Source organism: Sturnus vulgaris, chromosome Z (genome assembly GCF_052056855.1).
Source record: "Sturnus vulgaris isolate bStuVul1 chromosome Z, bStuVul1.hap1, whole genome shotgun sequence".
Taxonomy (NCBI): domain Eukaryota; kingdom Metazoa; phylum Chordata; class Aves; order Passeriformes; family Sturnidae; genus Sturnus; species Sturnus vulgaris.
Window position 1 is genome coordinate 26,930,716 of NC_142283.1, and position 16,803 is coordinate 26,947,518.

Genomic DNA, 16,803 nt, shown 5'->3' on the forward strand with positions numbered 1-16,803 from the left:
GGAGGAAGCAAATAAAACGTTTGCACAATGCCACAAGTGAGGCCAACTATGCAGCTCTATGTGAGATCAGGCTGATAAGTACCAAGCAAAGGAGAGACTTTGAAATGTTATGCCCTGCTCTTGGAAGAATTTATGCATATGAACACATTAATGTAAGCAAGTGATCTAGACTAACTCACATGAGTAACTAGTTGTAGGGCCTAAGGCTTTAACAATTATTTGATACAATCTAGAGAAACAGAGGTTTGCACCTATATATAACAAGGCCCTCAGCAGTTAAGCAACTGCATGGCTAAAACAGTGTCCTACAAAGTCTTTGCCAACCCACCAGAACTAGAACATGGACAAAGAAAATCAAGTAAAGACATCCATTTCAAAGTGTCTAACCAATGCTGCTAGAAAGAAGACCTGTTGTTTCTGCTGTCTCACCATCAAGAGGGTCCAAGAGCACAACAGTGTGCTTGCTATTTTACATTTAACATTTTTCTCAGTTAGGAAATTCTGGAGTAAATATTTTCAGTTCTAGCTCATGCTGACACAGAAATTTCAAGTGCATCCAAGCTTTCAAATATTCCCAGTATTTTTACTGTGTCTTGAAATCCTTAATCCCTCTCATACTGATTGCGCAGTCTTCTGAGGGACCTGTATTTGCAGCATACAAGGCTGGCTTTTTGTGGCTAGCTTTATTCCTCTGAAAGTACAGCATTTCAAAAGTCATACGAAAGACAATTCACATTACTATTATTTTCTAGGTGCTGAATCAACAGTGAAGGCATGTCAGAGCAGATATAATAATTGAGGAAATACATAGCTGCATTTGTCCCCAGACTCAGATATGGAGTGCAAGTTCTGTTCAGAAGCTTGGGTCTAAACAACTGCAAATAACTGCAATAATTTTGATTGGAATATAACTTCTTGTGCTAAATACATCCAGCACTAAAATTTAATTACAGTTTTTTTCCAAGAGCATTTATAGAAGGCTGTTAGACTTGAGGAAGAGCCATAGACTGTTCTATGCAAAATATCTATTAATTCATAACAAGTTCTCACTCAGATTAAATATCTAAAGACAAATTTTATTACTAGGAGGGAGTCTAATGGTCCAATCAAGAAAATTAAGGACCAGGTGCCTACACCAAGGTTCCAAATCTCAATTCAGCAGTCACCTACACACTACCTACCAGCTCTACACAGAATATTAGAGAATAAAGGCCAAAATTTAAGATGCATTTTTAAAGCACATGAAATGGTCTCCTAATAAAAGACTTCTAATAAATAAATTCATTGTATAATTCTCTATAAAAATAATGCAGGATTTAGCATTCTTAGGAGAGGTATTCCCTGGTTTATAATAAAGGTGAGAAGTGTGAATGGAAAAAACTTACCTCCCTGACTTTTTCAATAGCAGTAGTGAAAATATAAATGATAACAAGCCACTCTTGCACACTTGGCCTAGGTTCCATCTTCACCAACACAGTGTAAGTAAAGAGCATGAGGAATGCCAAGTACGACATCTGAAAAACACAAGGTGTATAATCCATACACACCTCAAACAAGCTTCTGCAAACATAACAGCTGATTGGCCTCATTATAGATATTCAGACTGCTGGGACACTGCCACATTTTTGAGCCTGGAACCTTTATTCCAGTTCTCTAAAGTTCTGTTTTGTTTTGCTTTGTTTTTATGGGCTTCTTCTTAAACATCATCGGAAATTCATTCTTTGGATCTGAAAAAATAGTCAGGAGCAGAAGATGAACAATTGCAGCATATGTTCATCCTCATAAAAGAGACAAACTATTCTGTCTTGGATGTTGGACTGGATGGTCTCCAGAGGTCCTCTCCACTATTCTAATCGTGATTGCACACCATTCCCTGAATGCAAGGGCAGCCTTATGCTTTTATCCCAGCCTTCTCTAGGGACAAGAAACAATTCTCAAAGTTATTATAAGTCAGTGCTGGTTAACCAGTGTTTTCCAAAACATAAGAACGATATCAGCTGGAAAACACATATTTTAGATGTACAAGAACATGCTGTAAATGTATCTAACATAATAGATTACAACCTATAAACTACCGAAGCACATCTAGTGAAAACAATAAAAGTTTATGTGCATGGTGATCTGACCTATTGAACAGTCTGATCTTAAACATCCTGAGCTCTACTGACAGAGTGTTACTAAAACTGACTTAATAAATGCACATTTCCTATAGCAAATGATCTACAGATAAATATTCACTTTTCCAGAGACAGTTCTTAAAGAAAGGAACACGAATATCAGTGAAGTATTAAAGGCTACCTTCAAATCGCTCTCAACATTTGCAACTGATCACTATAAAAACCTGTGCTTGAGTTTTTCTTTAGTTCCCTGTAATTTTGTTTTTGGGTTTTGTTTTGATTTGGTTTGGGTTTTTTTAGTTCAGTTGCATGATTTTAGCATGAATAGCAGAATCTTTACACTTAATAGTCAGAGAAACATTCAAATAGCTTCCCACCTACACCCCCCACTGAGTGACTGCAAATCCACACTTGAAAAAATAAAAGCAGAATTAAGTGGCATTTGAAGGACCAAAGGAGGGGTTTGTCAATCCAAGTTCTAGAATTATGACTAACCGTGTGAAACCAGAACTTGACAATTGGTGCATTGTAGAACTCATAGATTTTTCTAGTTCCAGACAGATTTCCTTGTCCACCATCTGCTTGGCTTTCGTCAGACTTCTGAACAGCCTTTTCCACATCATAACCCTTCTTTAAAAGAAAACAGCATTTTTAAAGTAAGAAACAATGGTCTATATCTGCAAATGTAGTGTTGTTTCAGGGGGAAGACAGACACAAATGTCTAAATTTTGTTCTGAATACACCAAGCATTACTGTAGCTTGGTTTTGTCTGGTTACAACTATCTCATTTGCAATAATCAACATGCACTGTGTGAAAGATGCTCTATGAGGCACAGCTACACTGTATATCTTTTTAATAGTGTTTTGTATAAGAGTGTAAACACGTTTCTTGTCTGCCTCAGAGAGGGCTGCTCCCTTCCTGCACTAGCAATACTTGTGAGATTGGGAAGGACTTTCTCATTATGGTCAGTACAGAAGTGACACCCAGGACAGACAAAGTAACTTGTACCAAATTCACTTAAGTCTGTATCCAGACTAGGGACCTAATCGATACTTCTGGAGAGAACTGGCCTCCAGCTATTTCATTCCACCTGATGAGCTTCTTCTCACTCTTCAGAACTTCACTGTGGTAAACAAACAGACTCTGGCACATAAATAACTGATCCTCACAGACTAACCAAAGTATCTTTAGAGCTGATTTGGCTCTGTTCCCCATGGTACCACAATTGGTGGAAGTCTTGAGACTGGGGCACATGAGACATTTCTGCTTTGCTTTTAAACTCCAGCATCAGGATGGTTGGAGGCAGGAGAATACTCATAATGACCTAAAAGAGAGCCACAAGATTAATTAAGCAGTGATAGCATAAACCTGAGGCCACACTCAGCTGTGCCTGGTACCAGCACAAACCCAGTGCAATCCCGCTGGCTGGGGAAGGAGTCACAGATGCTGGGAATCTGTACCATAGTTTGACAGTCTCTGAAGATTTGTGTTGCTATTGGCTTTGAAGAGCGTCATTGTATCTGGGGATGTTTTCAATACTGCTCCCTGCATCTGGAAAGCATCCTTCCCACCAGCAGCTCTGCCAGGGAGCAGGCAATGTGGGAAAGCAAGAGCAGATGAGGAAGGACTGAAAAGTGCTGGGAGAACGGGAAGAGCAACAAAAGAATCCCTCCTTCTAATGTCATCCCACACATGCTTTTGCAAAGAAATAAAACAGATGCATGTTCTGTTTTCCCTCTCTCCCTTGCTTTTGTTTCCCAGATGTTCATGTTCCAACTTATGCTTTAGCACAGCTGTCTGAAGCTGCATTGGCCACATTCATAATCCAAAAACCCCCATATATTAAGCACCCAAAGAACGCCCAAATACTCACAAAAAACCAGACCAGTGCTACCTTAAACCAGGAGTTTTTCCGCATCTTCAGGCGTCCCATCCACATGTCAGTCAGCAGCATTTGTGTGCATGTGTGGGACACAAAGGGCCGCAGCCCCACAGACACTGCCAGCTTTAAGCAAGTTGAATTGCTCCAGTTTTTCAGTTCATAGGTCAGCAACTTCATGGCCATCTGCTCATTTTGTTTGAATGCTTTGTCCAGCACATCTAAGGCAAGCTGCCCAAATTCCCTAAAGCAGAAAGGAATTAACAGTCCATATAACAGGGGTCAGTCCAAAAGAGATACTGCTGAAAAGAGGTTGCTGTGAGTACTCCGGTAACTTAAGTTCAGCTATCAATCTCAGTAAGCATGCCTTCTCCCATTTTTCTCATTGCTTTATTGGAAAACAATTTGGGGTGTAAACCTAACTATTTAGTCCTAATCACAATTGTTTCCTGTTTCATCCGTTTTTATTTGTTTCATTCTTAATCTCACTCAGTGATCAAAACGGACCCTGCAAAGTTCTTTGTATTTCCTTCAATCAACAGACTCATCACCACTGTGGGGAAGCATTGCAGCACTTGCAAAAGTCTCTTCTCTAGGACTGACTTTAAAACACCTCTGCAGAGAACACTCTTAAAGGAAGGTACATACCCTCCCTCAAACTAGGATTTGGAGCTGCATACAAATGAACAAAGCACATTGTATTGCACCTGAATCTTAAGCATGAAATCTACAAAGCAGAACATTTTACTAACAAGAATAAATATTACTAACAAGAAAAATTACCAGAAAACACTAAATGGAAATTACAGACTCAAAGAAAATTCTTGGTCTACTTCCCTTTTCATTGAATCAGGTATTTCAATTTCCATTAAGTCTTACACAGAGTAGGATTTAAGCACTGATTTTGGTTTGTTCGTTACTATTTGTTACATATTTGAACAGTCCAACACGTATGTGTCATGTGGCTTTTTAACAAATTGAACTGTAACAGAAGCAACAAGGGAAATTTCAGCCTTTCATTTGACCATTTAGCAGATAATGAGCCATACATTACTCACCTATATTTTCAAATATGCATCTAGGTAATATGTAAATATTTTTTCTTTTACTCTTCACTGCACTACAGACCAGTACATAGATCTATTATATAGGTTCAATAGTGAGTATCTGGAAGCACTTTTTAAATACTCCATAGTCCATGGCATCACTAACATTACCAGCTCTTAGCAGATTAGGGCAGTATTTGACCATTCTCAGCACCAGAGAACTTTAACTGAAATGAAGGGAGAACTCATACTTTGAATACTTCTTAAGTTCTTCTGAAGTGTCATCCACCATGTTGCTCTGTTTAGCTTCATGTGCCATTGCTCTGTAGAGTTTACATGCAACAACAGCTTTGACCATGGCTTCCTCTCCATGCTGCCAGAAGAACATAGCCATCTTCTGTCTTTTCATTAATACTGCCCAAACCAGGAGGTCATTATAGGGGTAGATGAAGCCAGTTGACTCATAATTCTCTGCATAGTTTATATCCTCTTTCGATTTCTTCTTATACTTTGGGAAAGGGCTGGATCTTTCCTACACATTTGTTTAAAAACCAGAAAAACAGGAAAAAAAAAGAAAAATAAAAAGAAGATCCCAGTGAATGGTTGAGGTTCTAAAACTGATGAAAATCTGAATTGCAAATAGCAAACTACTTGAGAGCTATATGTATTTAAGTCATGAACCACAGCTAGGACCATGTCCACATTGCCAATGCTAAGAAGCTGGTAACATTAACAAAAGAAAAATACACCTTGCTCTGCATCCGTGTCTTTCATAACTTCCCTTTCCATAGTGTTGGGCACTCTCCAAACCCCATGATATACCATGCTTTTACTCTCTTTTTTGTATGTGTGATGACAGAAGAAAAAGTAAACAGACCAAAATAAACACTTTAGATACTTAAAGATTATTTTTGATGTCTGTCACTCTTGTAATGTAAACTTGCTATATATTCATATCTGGGTATTTCTTGGTGAAAGGTACAGGAAAAAAAGTCTTACTGATATAAGTGAGGAAGTCTCAGTGTTATTATGGGCTCATTCTGGTTCTGACTAATGCCAATATAGTCATTTAAATTCATTTTACTTTATGTTTTGTCAGATAAATGGATGGATGGATGGATGGATGGATGGATGGATGGATGGATGGATGGATGGATGGATGGATAAATATGAATGCCAATCTTTGCTCTTATGTAATTCTTTCCCTGAATGTACCTCTTCATAACAGTCTTACTCTAGCACTTTAATAAGCACTCATGAGAAAGTACTAGGAAAGTCAAAGAACTCATATTTCTTCCAAATTCAGAAGAATTTTCACACATGCTTCATACTCAGAAATTTGGTCATACACATTTTAGTGAATTAAAGCCCTTAGCAACTAAAGGATAGAAATTGAAAATCTATCACGGAATCTGAGCTTGATTTTAGCAACAAAACTGCAAGACTTGTACTTCATAAGCAGTGAGCAGTAAAGCATTGTTTCCACTGCAATTTAAGTAGAATTATAAAAACTAAGAGCCTTACCAACATGTCTAAAATTTGTCAATAAAATTATTATCAGCCTGATATTTCCTAAACAAAGTCTAGAATAAGCAATTATATTACCTTGCATTTGTAAGGCTGTGCAGTTCTGAAGAACTGAGAATGCAAAGTACTTTCAGTGGATCCCATTCCACTATCCATCTGATTACTCTGATGAAATGAATGAGACAGGCTTTGAGGCAAGCTGGAGACCACTCTCTAGATCCAAAGGCAAACCATAAAATATGAGGAGAGAAATGCAAATTAGAAATAAAGTCTGCTGGTATTTGCTGACTGCAATAGTGCATGTAGAAACTTATATTATTCAAAAACTAGTGAGCCAAAAATCACCCTAACTAGCACTGAAGCTTGTACCATCAAGGAAAAAATGGCCTGTTTTACATCTCAGTTAACAGACATATCTTTTTCTGAGTCTCTGAATTCAAAATAATGATTTTCCACGCATAGCATCCACAAATTGCAACAAACAGGAGTGCAACAGATGGAATCACCCATTCTTCTGAGTGCCAAGCTTTATAAAATGTGCCATAAACCGTTTCAAAGACTGAACTCTCTGAACTTATTGCAGATAATTTCTTCTGAAGGATGGCACATCCAGCATCTCTGTAAATTTTGTTCAGTTTTGGCTAAGAGGGAAGAACATTAGCAACTGAATCACTAATGCTCTTCCCAAAAATTCCTAGTTATACGATTACGTGGTTTCACCTATCCCTCTTAAGGTCATATTTCATTAGGAAACAGCAAAAAGTGTTAGAACTGCTCACATCTTTTTTATTAAGCATTGTATTAAAAACTAGTGACGCACAGAAACCTCTTTCTTTCTGTTTCTATTCACTCCAACTTACAGGTTTCATTATTTCTTCTCATTTTCCCTGATCATTATGAGGTTCTTCTCTTAGTTATGGAAATATTTCATGGGGATGAGAGGGCTTTGTTGTTTGTTTTTTAACATATGGAAGTACTTAAAAGTCCAGTTCTACTAGAAAAATGGAGATCATTCTTATTTAGTAAATCTGCTCCTTCTGCAATATTGGGAATGACTTTCAGATAATTTATTGAGAAATTTAGGCTCTTTTTAAGTTACTGATTTTGGAAAACCAATAGGGAGAATGCTGACATGCCTTAAGTCTACTTCAAGGCAAGTGGAATTTAGCATTTGCATGAAGTTTTTCAAGCTGCAAGAAGGAAATTAGTAACAGTTTCCAAAAAGGGAAAATGGTGGTTGGCAAAATCTTGTCATTCTTTATTGATGGATGGTAGACAAAACACAACCCAGATACTGGACAAAAAAGTAAATTTGCTGAACTAATAAATAATTTAACAATCACCAATAGTTCTGGGGATTTGTCTCTTTTATTTGCAACCTCTCCACAGTTCTCAAGCAGACAAGCATGGCATACATTTAAATGATGCTCTTCAAACAAACCAGGATGACAACCTGAGCTATTTTCAGGTGTTACATTTTGGCTTTTCTTGGTGACCAGTGTTTTGAAAGAAGCTACCTTGTGCTTCCTGTAGAGATCGTTGTAGAGAATTCGGAAATGCTTCCTTGTGTAGCTGCTCCGATAAGCTTCACCAAGGAGGTACTCTATCACTAGTCCAATGTCAATCAGTGATATCTTGTAATCCAAAGAAAGGCTATTCTGAAACAGCAAGTGTCACAGACATTCTATGATGCTGTTATATGCAACATTCAACCATGTCATAGCCCTCCTATTGTAAGGGAAAATCTGGAAAAGTGTTCATCTGTCAGGAAACTGTACACATTCACTACACGCATTAAACTTTTCTAGAAATGAGGGGAAAATGTGATGCCTGCAGTGCACTGTACTTACATTGCATATTTTGCAATGCTCACAAGATCAGCTGCATCCAACAGTGAGGGTAACTGTTTTTCAGGACAAGCACCAACAACAGAGGTACGGATAAAAACCGTCTCATAACAAGAGAAAACTAGCATGGTATGATTAAGCACTTTGATTAACTAAAATTGAAGAAGTAGTAGTAGTAGAGGTATTTAAGCTGAAGCAGAGTAACTCCTAGAGACTGGAAATATCCTGTTCAGGCTCAAGACTGTCCTGACAACTAGGACAACAGCAGTCCATGCACTAGCTCTGAATATCTCACCTCTTCTGCTTAAAGCCTCATCGCCCGTCTTACCTCCACTGTCCTTCAAAGACTCAAGGCTTGTGACAAATTCTCTGAAGAACAGATTCTCTTTCATACAGATTTTAAAACTTATTGGTAAAACCTTAAACTGCAACTCTTGGAAGTGGAAAATGGGCCTGTACATAAATGGGGTCAGAGATATTATGTATTCCCAGCAGTGTATGCCTTTCAGACTGTGAAAAGTATTTTCCTTCATTGGACTGAGGGTGTTTTTTCAATAGACTTCATAGCAAGCCTCAGTACAGTCAGCTAAGGCCACTCAGCCCCAGGTCACTGAGAGTTAGGAAAGTATTTTTGACTACCTAAGCTTGTAGATACTTCGCTCTGCACTAATCCCCATCTTTTATGCCATCAGAACAGACTGCAGTGCATCTTCAAACACAGCAGCATCAAAGTTGGTCACAGTAACAGAGAAAATATTCTGAAATCCAGAGTCACATCACTCTGTTGACTGTCCCAACTACAGTGTCACCATATTTAATCAGACTGCAACTGCACAACCCATTCACAGAGCACTTATGTGAACTTACAGAAACTCAGGTGAAAAAGGCTTTTGCAGATCCCAAGTTTAGCTTACAAAAAGGCAAAGAAAGTTTTGAAATTGTGCAGACATTATACATTATTGTATATCAAGTGCCAAAACTTCTCTTTGGATCACGCACTGGGTTTTCCCAAAGTGTCCTGAGATATATAGAAACAAATATATACATGGATTTTAGCAAAGTGATCATATCAATCACTTCAATGAGGAAGAGAGTTTTCTCAGCCCAGAAAAGCTCGGTGTCTTTTCAAGATTTAGACCTTTCAACATATAGATCTTCTAGATTTATAACATAAATTAGATCTTGAATATGTTCATCAGTATGGAAAAATACAGAAAAAAGTTTCTTATGGAGAACAGGATACCCTACATCTATTTAAAGAACCATAAATGGGGTTGACATGAAAGTCACTCACAACACCAAAATTATACCACTAATCCAACAGAGCTCTGCAAACAGTCAGACTTACCATTTCATTTTATCTTAGCAATCACATCCTGGAAAGAATGAGCCAATTAGTCAAGATTTTGATCTAGGAACCTCCTGTGTTGAAGTCTAGATGCATAAAGAACAGCTTATCCCTTCCTGGCTAAGCAGTGCTGTGAGGTACAACAGATAACTGTGAAATAAATTAATGATGTATCTAAATAACAAGGCTGCTACTAAATCACTAATGGAACCAGTGCTCCATGCAGTAGTCATCCACTGCCACCTTCTTGTTCTTCTAGGCAATGCAGCACATCCAAATATTATCTCTTGTCATAGTATCTTTTCATTGCTGCTCTAACAAGGAAAGACTTCTTTAACTTTGGGGGAAAAAAAAGAAAATCTTAAAGTAAATTTACTGCACTAAATCTTAAAGCATAATCACTGCACTAATTCACTAAGTCTTTTGTACAATTTCTTCAATATGTCGATTTAGTAACATGAGAAAGAGTCTGATCTGGATGAACTGCTTGGCTTCGAAATTTAGGTACAGGACCCTTGGGGTCCTCAGCAGCATCATGTTGGCCAATTGCTTAGGGGGTCATTGGAATTAAGATGAAACCATTTAGCAGATATAGGACTGTAGTAATGAAGCTGTCACTTCTGTTACCAAAATTCTCCAAAATATGTATTATCTAATAGCAGCTTGCCAGTGGACACTGAAGTATTAATCTAGCATTTTTGTCCCCAGCCTTTCCTGTGTCTATTACCTGTTTCACATCTCGAACTAGATGGTGTAAAAGTAGATTTGATGGTCCTTGTTTCTGTGGTGTGAATAGAAAACACAGTAAACAAACATGTCACGCTATACTAGAAAATCAATACAGTATAAGAAATCAGCTTTAAAAAGCTACACAATAAACTTCTGTGATTCAAACTCTCCCCACTCTACCCACAAATCTTTTCAAAAATATTTTAACCCCAATCTGTAACACTTCTACAATTTTAAATCTTGACTTATTCTAGAAAGAAGCTGATATAGCTTTGGTCTAAATGACATATCATTTTCAGCAAGGTAAGCATGTATTACATATCAGATTAAAATCTGAATGTGTTTCTCATCAGCTTCCAATGAGTACTCAATCTAGTTCATGACAGTGAATCAAAAGTAACAACCTGGTACACCATTTCCAAACCCTCACATTACAATCAAGAATAACCAAACCCATTAATTTTTCTTTTTTATTATTTTTTTCATAAATCTTTTTTAAAATATTGCCTAATCATCACACCCTTTAAGCAAAACAGTATCGTTTCCAGTCTTTCATATCTAAAGTGGATTCCAAATACTCACTGTATTGTAGAGTTCTTCCAAACGAGATATGGTAAGAAAACGGTGCATGTTCACTCCGTGTTCTATTAATAGCTTAACAAAATCCACACGATCCATGACTAAAGCATCCAGCATTGCCTGTTCTAAGGCACCAACCTCCAAATGGACAGAGTTGAAGGAAAATATTAGAAAATTACTTTTGGAAATAAATAAAACTCTCCTGGAGCTAATAATCTCTCCACCACAATGACTTGTCTCTACATATATTTAAAGTGCAAAAGAAAAATATGCTGGAGGAAACATTTGTGTAAAAAGCCAATAGAAGGGAAGGAAAACAGTTTCCATAAACCTAACATTTGCAGAGACTTCTATAAATGTAACTTTACAACTGGACTCTGATAATACATTCTCTACTCTACAATTCACTTCAGAACATGAAGTATGTTAATCCGGGGCATGAAGGGAAGCCTTTTCTTTTTTTTTTTTTTCTTTTTACATATGACAAAAGCTGTTTCAAAGTACCACAGAGAAGTCTCTATAGAAGTGCAAGTTCTTTAAAGCAAACTTTTTTCCAAATATGAGAGAGAATGTGTGTTAGAATAAACTCCTTCAAAGGAAGCATGAAGCAGAGATCTACCTACAAGCAGAGCCCAAATGGTGGGAGCGCATTTGAACAGAGCTCAGCAGGGCTTATACATGCAAAACGGCAAAGGAGCTAGACATATGAAGTTCATATAAATCCATTAAAGTTCTTCTACAGAACACATATGCACAGGAAATGCAGGGAGATGAGCAGAATGAGGAGGCTGGAACACTAATGGGGCAGGTGCCAGTGCTAACTTGAAAATAGTACATTCCGTGTCTATACTGAGGTTTGACAGAAATTATGTTAAAAGATGACCATTAAATGTTACAGAATTCTTACACATAAAAAGAAAACTTTTGCACTGATCTTGAATTATTGGGTTTTCTTCCAGAAATATCTTAGAGTGACTGGCCATTCTTGCACTAAATTTCTTCTAACAGTCCTTGAGCTGGCAGTGTGTCTGAAGAAGTCAGCAGCCCTTTGGTAACTATTAGAATGGTATTCTTTGGTATTTGAGGTAGAGTTGACATTTAAACAGAAACACAGCCACAGCTGGTTATAATCTTTACCTTCTAAACTTCTAAGACTAGAGTTCTAAAAAGAAATGGCCATGATACATGCATAATTTTACACGTTTACTTGAAACACTTAAATAGGCAGGAATACTGTAAGAGGCCACAATCACCTGAAAACTGCTCCTTAAATATGTAACTCAAAATTTGAACACACAACCACAATAACACTACAGAAGCTGTAGCCCCTGACAATTGCAGGTCTGTCAGTACCTGACTGTCAGAGGGTTGCTTCACTTTAATTAAGAAAGCAACTAAGTTAAAGGAAAGCTTTGAAGCCATCCCTGTACATTTTCCTTTTTTTTTCTTTTCAGTGCATGAAAAAATTAGTTTGGGCTTTTTTTTTCCTGCTTAGAAAAGAAAAACATTCAGGAGTATATCTCATCCTAATTTTTGCTTGGAGAAGCAGCAAGATATCTGAGGCTTGTTCATTATGAGATTTTTAAATCTTACTTGAAGGAGAGAACACAGTTTATTTGACAATGGCTTTTCATTCAAAATAGTGCTAAACGTTGTACTGAAATAGATATGAACAGATACACCGATTTTTTTTTTCCAAACATATCAGAAGCAGAGAAATGGGAATAGGGAGACTGCCAGTGGATCTGTAAGGACAGAAGATGACCAGGTATTAAAGAAACACTTAAGGTTATTGTAGACATAGCAAACTAATTTGTTGCCTTACTGCTTACTACAGAACAGGCTGGGAAAATCCTGTATCCTGTAAGTTGTTCTTTATGGCAGAAAAATCTGAAGAACTGTGTCAAATTGAAGTATCAGTAGAAAAGGTTATAGAGACAATCCATAAAGTGGCAGTGGTAAATTGACAGGACTCTGTAGTATTCACCTAAGAGTTTCCAGAGAACTGAAATACAGCTGAAATCAGCCCCTCTAACATCACTATCCATAGACAGAAGGTATGAAATATGCAAATTGTTAAAAAAATCAAGTTGTCAAAGTATGGCATATGAACACCATTAGAAATTTGTAAGGACAAATATAACAGAAGTACAATAATAACAACATGAGAAAACACAGCAGAATAAGGTAGTTAACTAGTAGACTGAAATCAGAACTCTATCAGCATTTCAGCAGTTAACAGTCAGAAAAAAGTTTAGTGGACCTATCTACTGCAATCATGAATATAAACTGGATGTAAGTTAGAAATGTGTTAAAAAGGCATACAGTCTATTAGAATTTATCCTTAGGTTAATATAGCACAATCTGTCAAACAATAGTTTTTCACTAAATATCTAAATGAGAATATTGAGTGCTGATCTACCTATCCCAAAAGATGACTTTTACATCTGAAAATTCAAGTACAGAGAAGAGCAGGAAATATTGTCAAAAATATGGAAAATCTGAATTGATATTCACTTTGGGAAAGCCAGAAGTAAAGAGGCCGAACTGCTCAGTAGCTCCCTAAACCCTTCTGCACTGAAGAGGTGGGGATCAGAAAAATGTTATTTCCCCCCCCCACCAAAATCACAGAATCATTTAGTTGGGAAAAGATCTTTAGATCATCAAGGCAATCAGCAAAGCTAGCACGGACAAGTCCACCACTAAACCCTGTCCCTAAGTGCCACATTTACGTCTTTTAAGTAGTTCTGTGGTTGATTACTCAACACGTCCCTGAGAAGTCTGTTCCAACGGTTGATAACACCTCTCATGAATAAATTTTTCCCAATATCTGATCTTCAATTCATGGATGTTCAGTTGTAGATATTCCAAGCATAATCCTCCATATATTCAGACTTATTCACCACAAAATTACGGGCTGGTGATTAAAAAGATAAAGTCTCTCTTTGCAGCAAACAATCAGCTATGGCCACTCAAATACATATACAACTGCCCATTTTTCAAAATTTACATTTTAAAGGAGAACACATACTTGGGACTGAAAAAAATCAACCTTGTAATTCTTGGCAGGGAATTAAGGAGTATTTCTGGGAAGTACTTCTTGGATAAATTTATTTCTTGAAGAAAATATGAATTCATATAATAAATGGGAAAAATGTGTTAAGGCACATAGAGTTTTATATTTGTCATCTACAAAATCTTATGTACACAAAAAACTCATTTATGGAGGCTTATACTTAAATACTGGATTACCTACAAAAACTTGAAAACCGTAATTTAAATTTAATAAACTAATTTAATTAATTCATTTAATTGCTACCGTATGTTCTTTCACACACATGTTGCTAATGCAGGTCTAAATCATGGCTTGCCTTCTGTAAGGACCTAAAGAATGCACTTAGCTGTCCCAAAATACTGTCCTGATAAGCCACCACAACAGAACCTGAGATAAGCACAAATGCTGCAGTAAGGAAGGACTTAATTTCAGGCCTAATGGAGGTAAAGTTTTGCTTAGCATCTGGACAAAATTTCCCTCTGTGGCAAACTGTGAGAAAGGAAGCAAGTGCTTATCCACATGCCAACTCAAGTTATGGGAATGGGATTTCCCATAGAAGAACAGCACATCCTGTGAGTACCCGGGACTTAGACTGTATAGAAGTGGTACCTCCAGAAGAACAGCTTAGAGACCTCACCTCTGAGCGAGGGTGAAGAAGAACCAACAGTACACTGCTGGAATCCATGTGGTGGCATCTTTTATTTAACCTCTCTCTCTCCTCCCTTCTCATACCTCACATTTACTGTTAAAAAAACCTCTGCTATTGACTTCACATATGGTCTCTTTTACAGCTTAAGTTGAGCAGAGACATCTCTTATAATCAGATCATAACTCTCTTATTGCAGCTATTCCTAAGGAACAATATCTAAAATATTGGTGTTACTTTTTTTTTGCCTGGTGATTTACGCTGGGATTTCTGTATTTCTGTCTAGAGCTAGGAAAATAGATGCAGCACCCCTTTGGAGTTAATATCTTTGCAGAAAAGAGTATTCTAAGCTACAATTAAATGTCCCTAACCACCACTGATTGCCCACACGGGCTTGAAAAATACATACCCAGAATTATCACTGAAACTACTTGGAAAAGCTCACAGCAAAACCAACAGGAATTTTAGATACCATCTCTTCTCTGGAAAAACAAGTGTGATCTCATGCACTGTGTAGTTGAATTTTAAGGATAATGCCCCTCCAAAATCAAAGCAGATTATAGAAGACTAAGTCTAATCATGAAACTATTCCTTAATTAAAGCTTGACAGATGCAAATCATGAAAAATCAGTCATCAAAATAAAGTGTAAAGACATGGTGAGAAAGAGCAGGTAATAGTACCTTCCAGTGCTGTCCATAAACAAGTATGTGTTTCTTGGCAATATCTAGCTGGTTCCAGGCCAATGCCAAATCTAGCTGATCTGAAGCAGACATATTTGTACCTAGGAGGCAGGTAAGGGATCTATCAGTTTTCACACATTTATGTTACTCCTTTACTGTGAAAAGATAAGTCAGTGAGACTGCCAGATAAAAACAGATCGTGTTTTTCAATACCTTTCAAGAGTGCCGTCAGAATTGCCAAATCAATGTCCTGCTCATCTTCTGACTCCGCATCAAATATGGTTATCTGTTAGAATTGCAGAAGTATACTATTTGAGGTGAGGCAGAGAAGTCTGCAGTTATTTCTTCTTTGTATGGGCTGTGGTAGATTAAATCATACACATTTCAACACAAGCCATGGCAAGGGTCCAGACACAATTTCCTTTTGTTTCAGACAGAAAGTGCACCATTTTGGTTTTTAATGCAATGGCACCCCAGGAAAACTGGAATTAAACCTACTGCAGGAGTCTACATGAGCCTCTTTCCTTTTGATTAACCTTTAAACATGAGAAAGGTAAAAGTGTAACATTGTTGATATTCATTCAGTTTTCAACTAGAAAACAGACACTAGAAGCAAAACAAAAAATACTAAAAATTAGTTGGGTAGTTTCCATTTTAGCAATTATTAGTACAATTATTATTGCTTGCCTATATACTGGGTACTCCATCATATATGAAAAGTTGTGACAGACTGGCAAAGTAACTGGAAAAGGGGAAACATAACTACCATTTTTAAAAAGGCTAAAAAGAAATACCTAGGAAACTGCAGGCCAATCAGTTTCAGCACAATCATGGAGCAGACCCTCCTGAGAACTATGCTAAGGCACATGGAAAATAAGAAGGTGATTGGTGACAGCCAAGACAATTTACTCAAGTGCATTGCCAGCAGCTGGAGGGAGGGGATTTCCAGTTACTAGCAGTGTTTCAGAGACAAGTTCTAGTACAATTCTGTTGAAAGTAAAATAATGGAAGGAAACATTTCTTTATAATTTATAAGTAAGACTTTACTAGAGAAGAAAAATATAGGAATTATGTGATCTTTCTTGTGAAAATGAAGATATTCGGTCTTTTCCTAAAATCAGAAAGGCCCTCATTTCATAAACAATGGCAGAAACTGAAACTTGAGAAGTTAACTAAACAGGTTCTGTAGAGCTACTCATTATAGAAACTGGTGGACACATTTGTTTTATCTTTATATAAGATATAATACCTGTGCACATGACAACCCACCAGAGAAAGAGCAAAAAAGGTAACAGGAAATGAAGACTTCCTAAACTCAGCACATGAACCCTACTCACAGACTCTCTGT

General features: G+C 37.2%; 1 protein-coding gene across 1 annotated transcript in view; it reads right to left on the reverse strand.

Moving 5' to 3' along the window:
- TRPM6 (transient receptor potential cation channel subfamily M member 6) overlaps positions 1-16,158 on the reverse strand; it is a 58,017-nt gene extending 41,859 nt beyond the window's left edge. Inside the window, exons 1-11 of the mRNA XM_014886308.2 lie at positions 15,669-16,158; positions 15,456-15,556; positions 11,077-11,211; positions 10,493-10,546; positions 8,088-8,228; positions 6,649-6,783; positions 5,295-5,575; positions 4,013-4,241; positions 3,296-3,442; positions 2,613-2,747; positions 1,386-1,514 (exon numbers count right to left, since the gene is read on the reverse strand). Of these exons, the coding sequence (XP_014741794.2) occupies positions 1,386-1,514; positions 2,613-2,747; positions 3,296-3,442; positions 4,013-4,241; positions 5,295-5,575; positions 6,649-6,783; positions 8,088-8,228; positions 10,493-10,546; positions 11,077-11,211; positions 15,456-15,548 (1,479 nt within the window). The 5' untranslated portion in view covers positions 15,549-15,556; positions 15,669-16,158. The remainder of the gene's footprint in view (positions 1-1,385; positions 1,515-2,612; positions 2,748-3,295; positions 3,443-4,012; positions 4,242-5,294; positions 5,576-6,648; positions 6,784-8,087; positions 8,229-10,492; positions 10,547-11,076; positions 11,212-15,455; positions 15,557-15,668) is intronic.
- Positions 16,159-16,803: the final 645 nt, after the last annotated feature.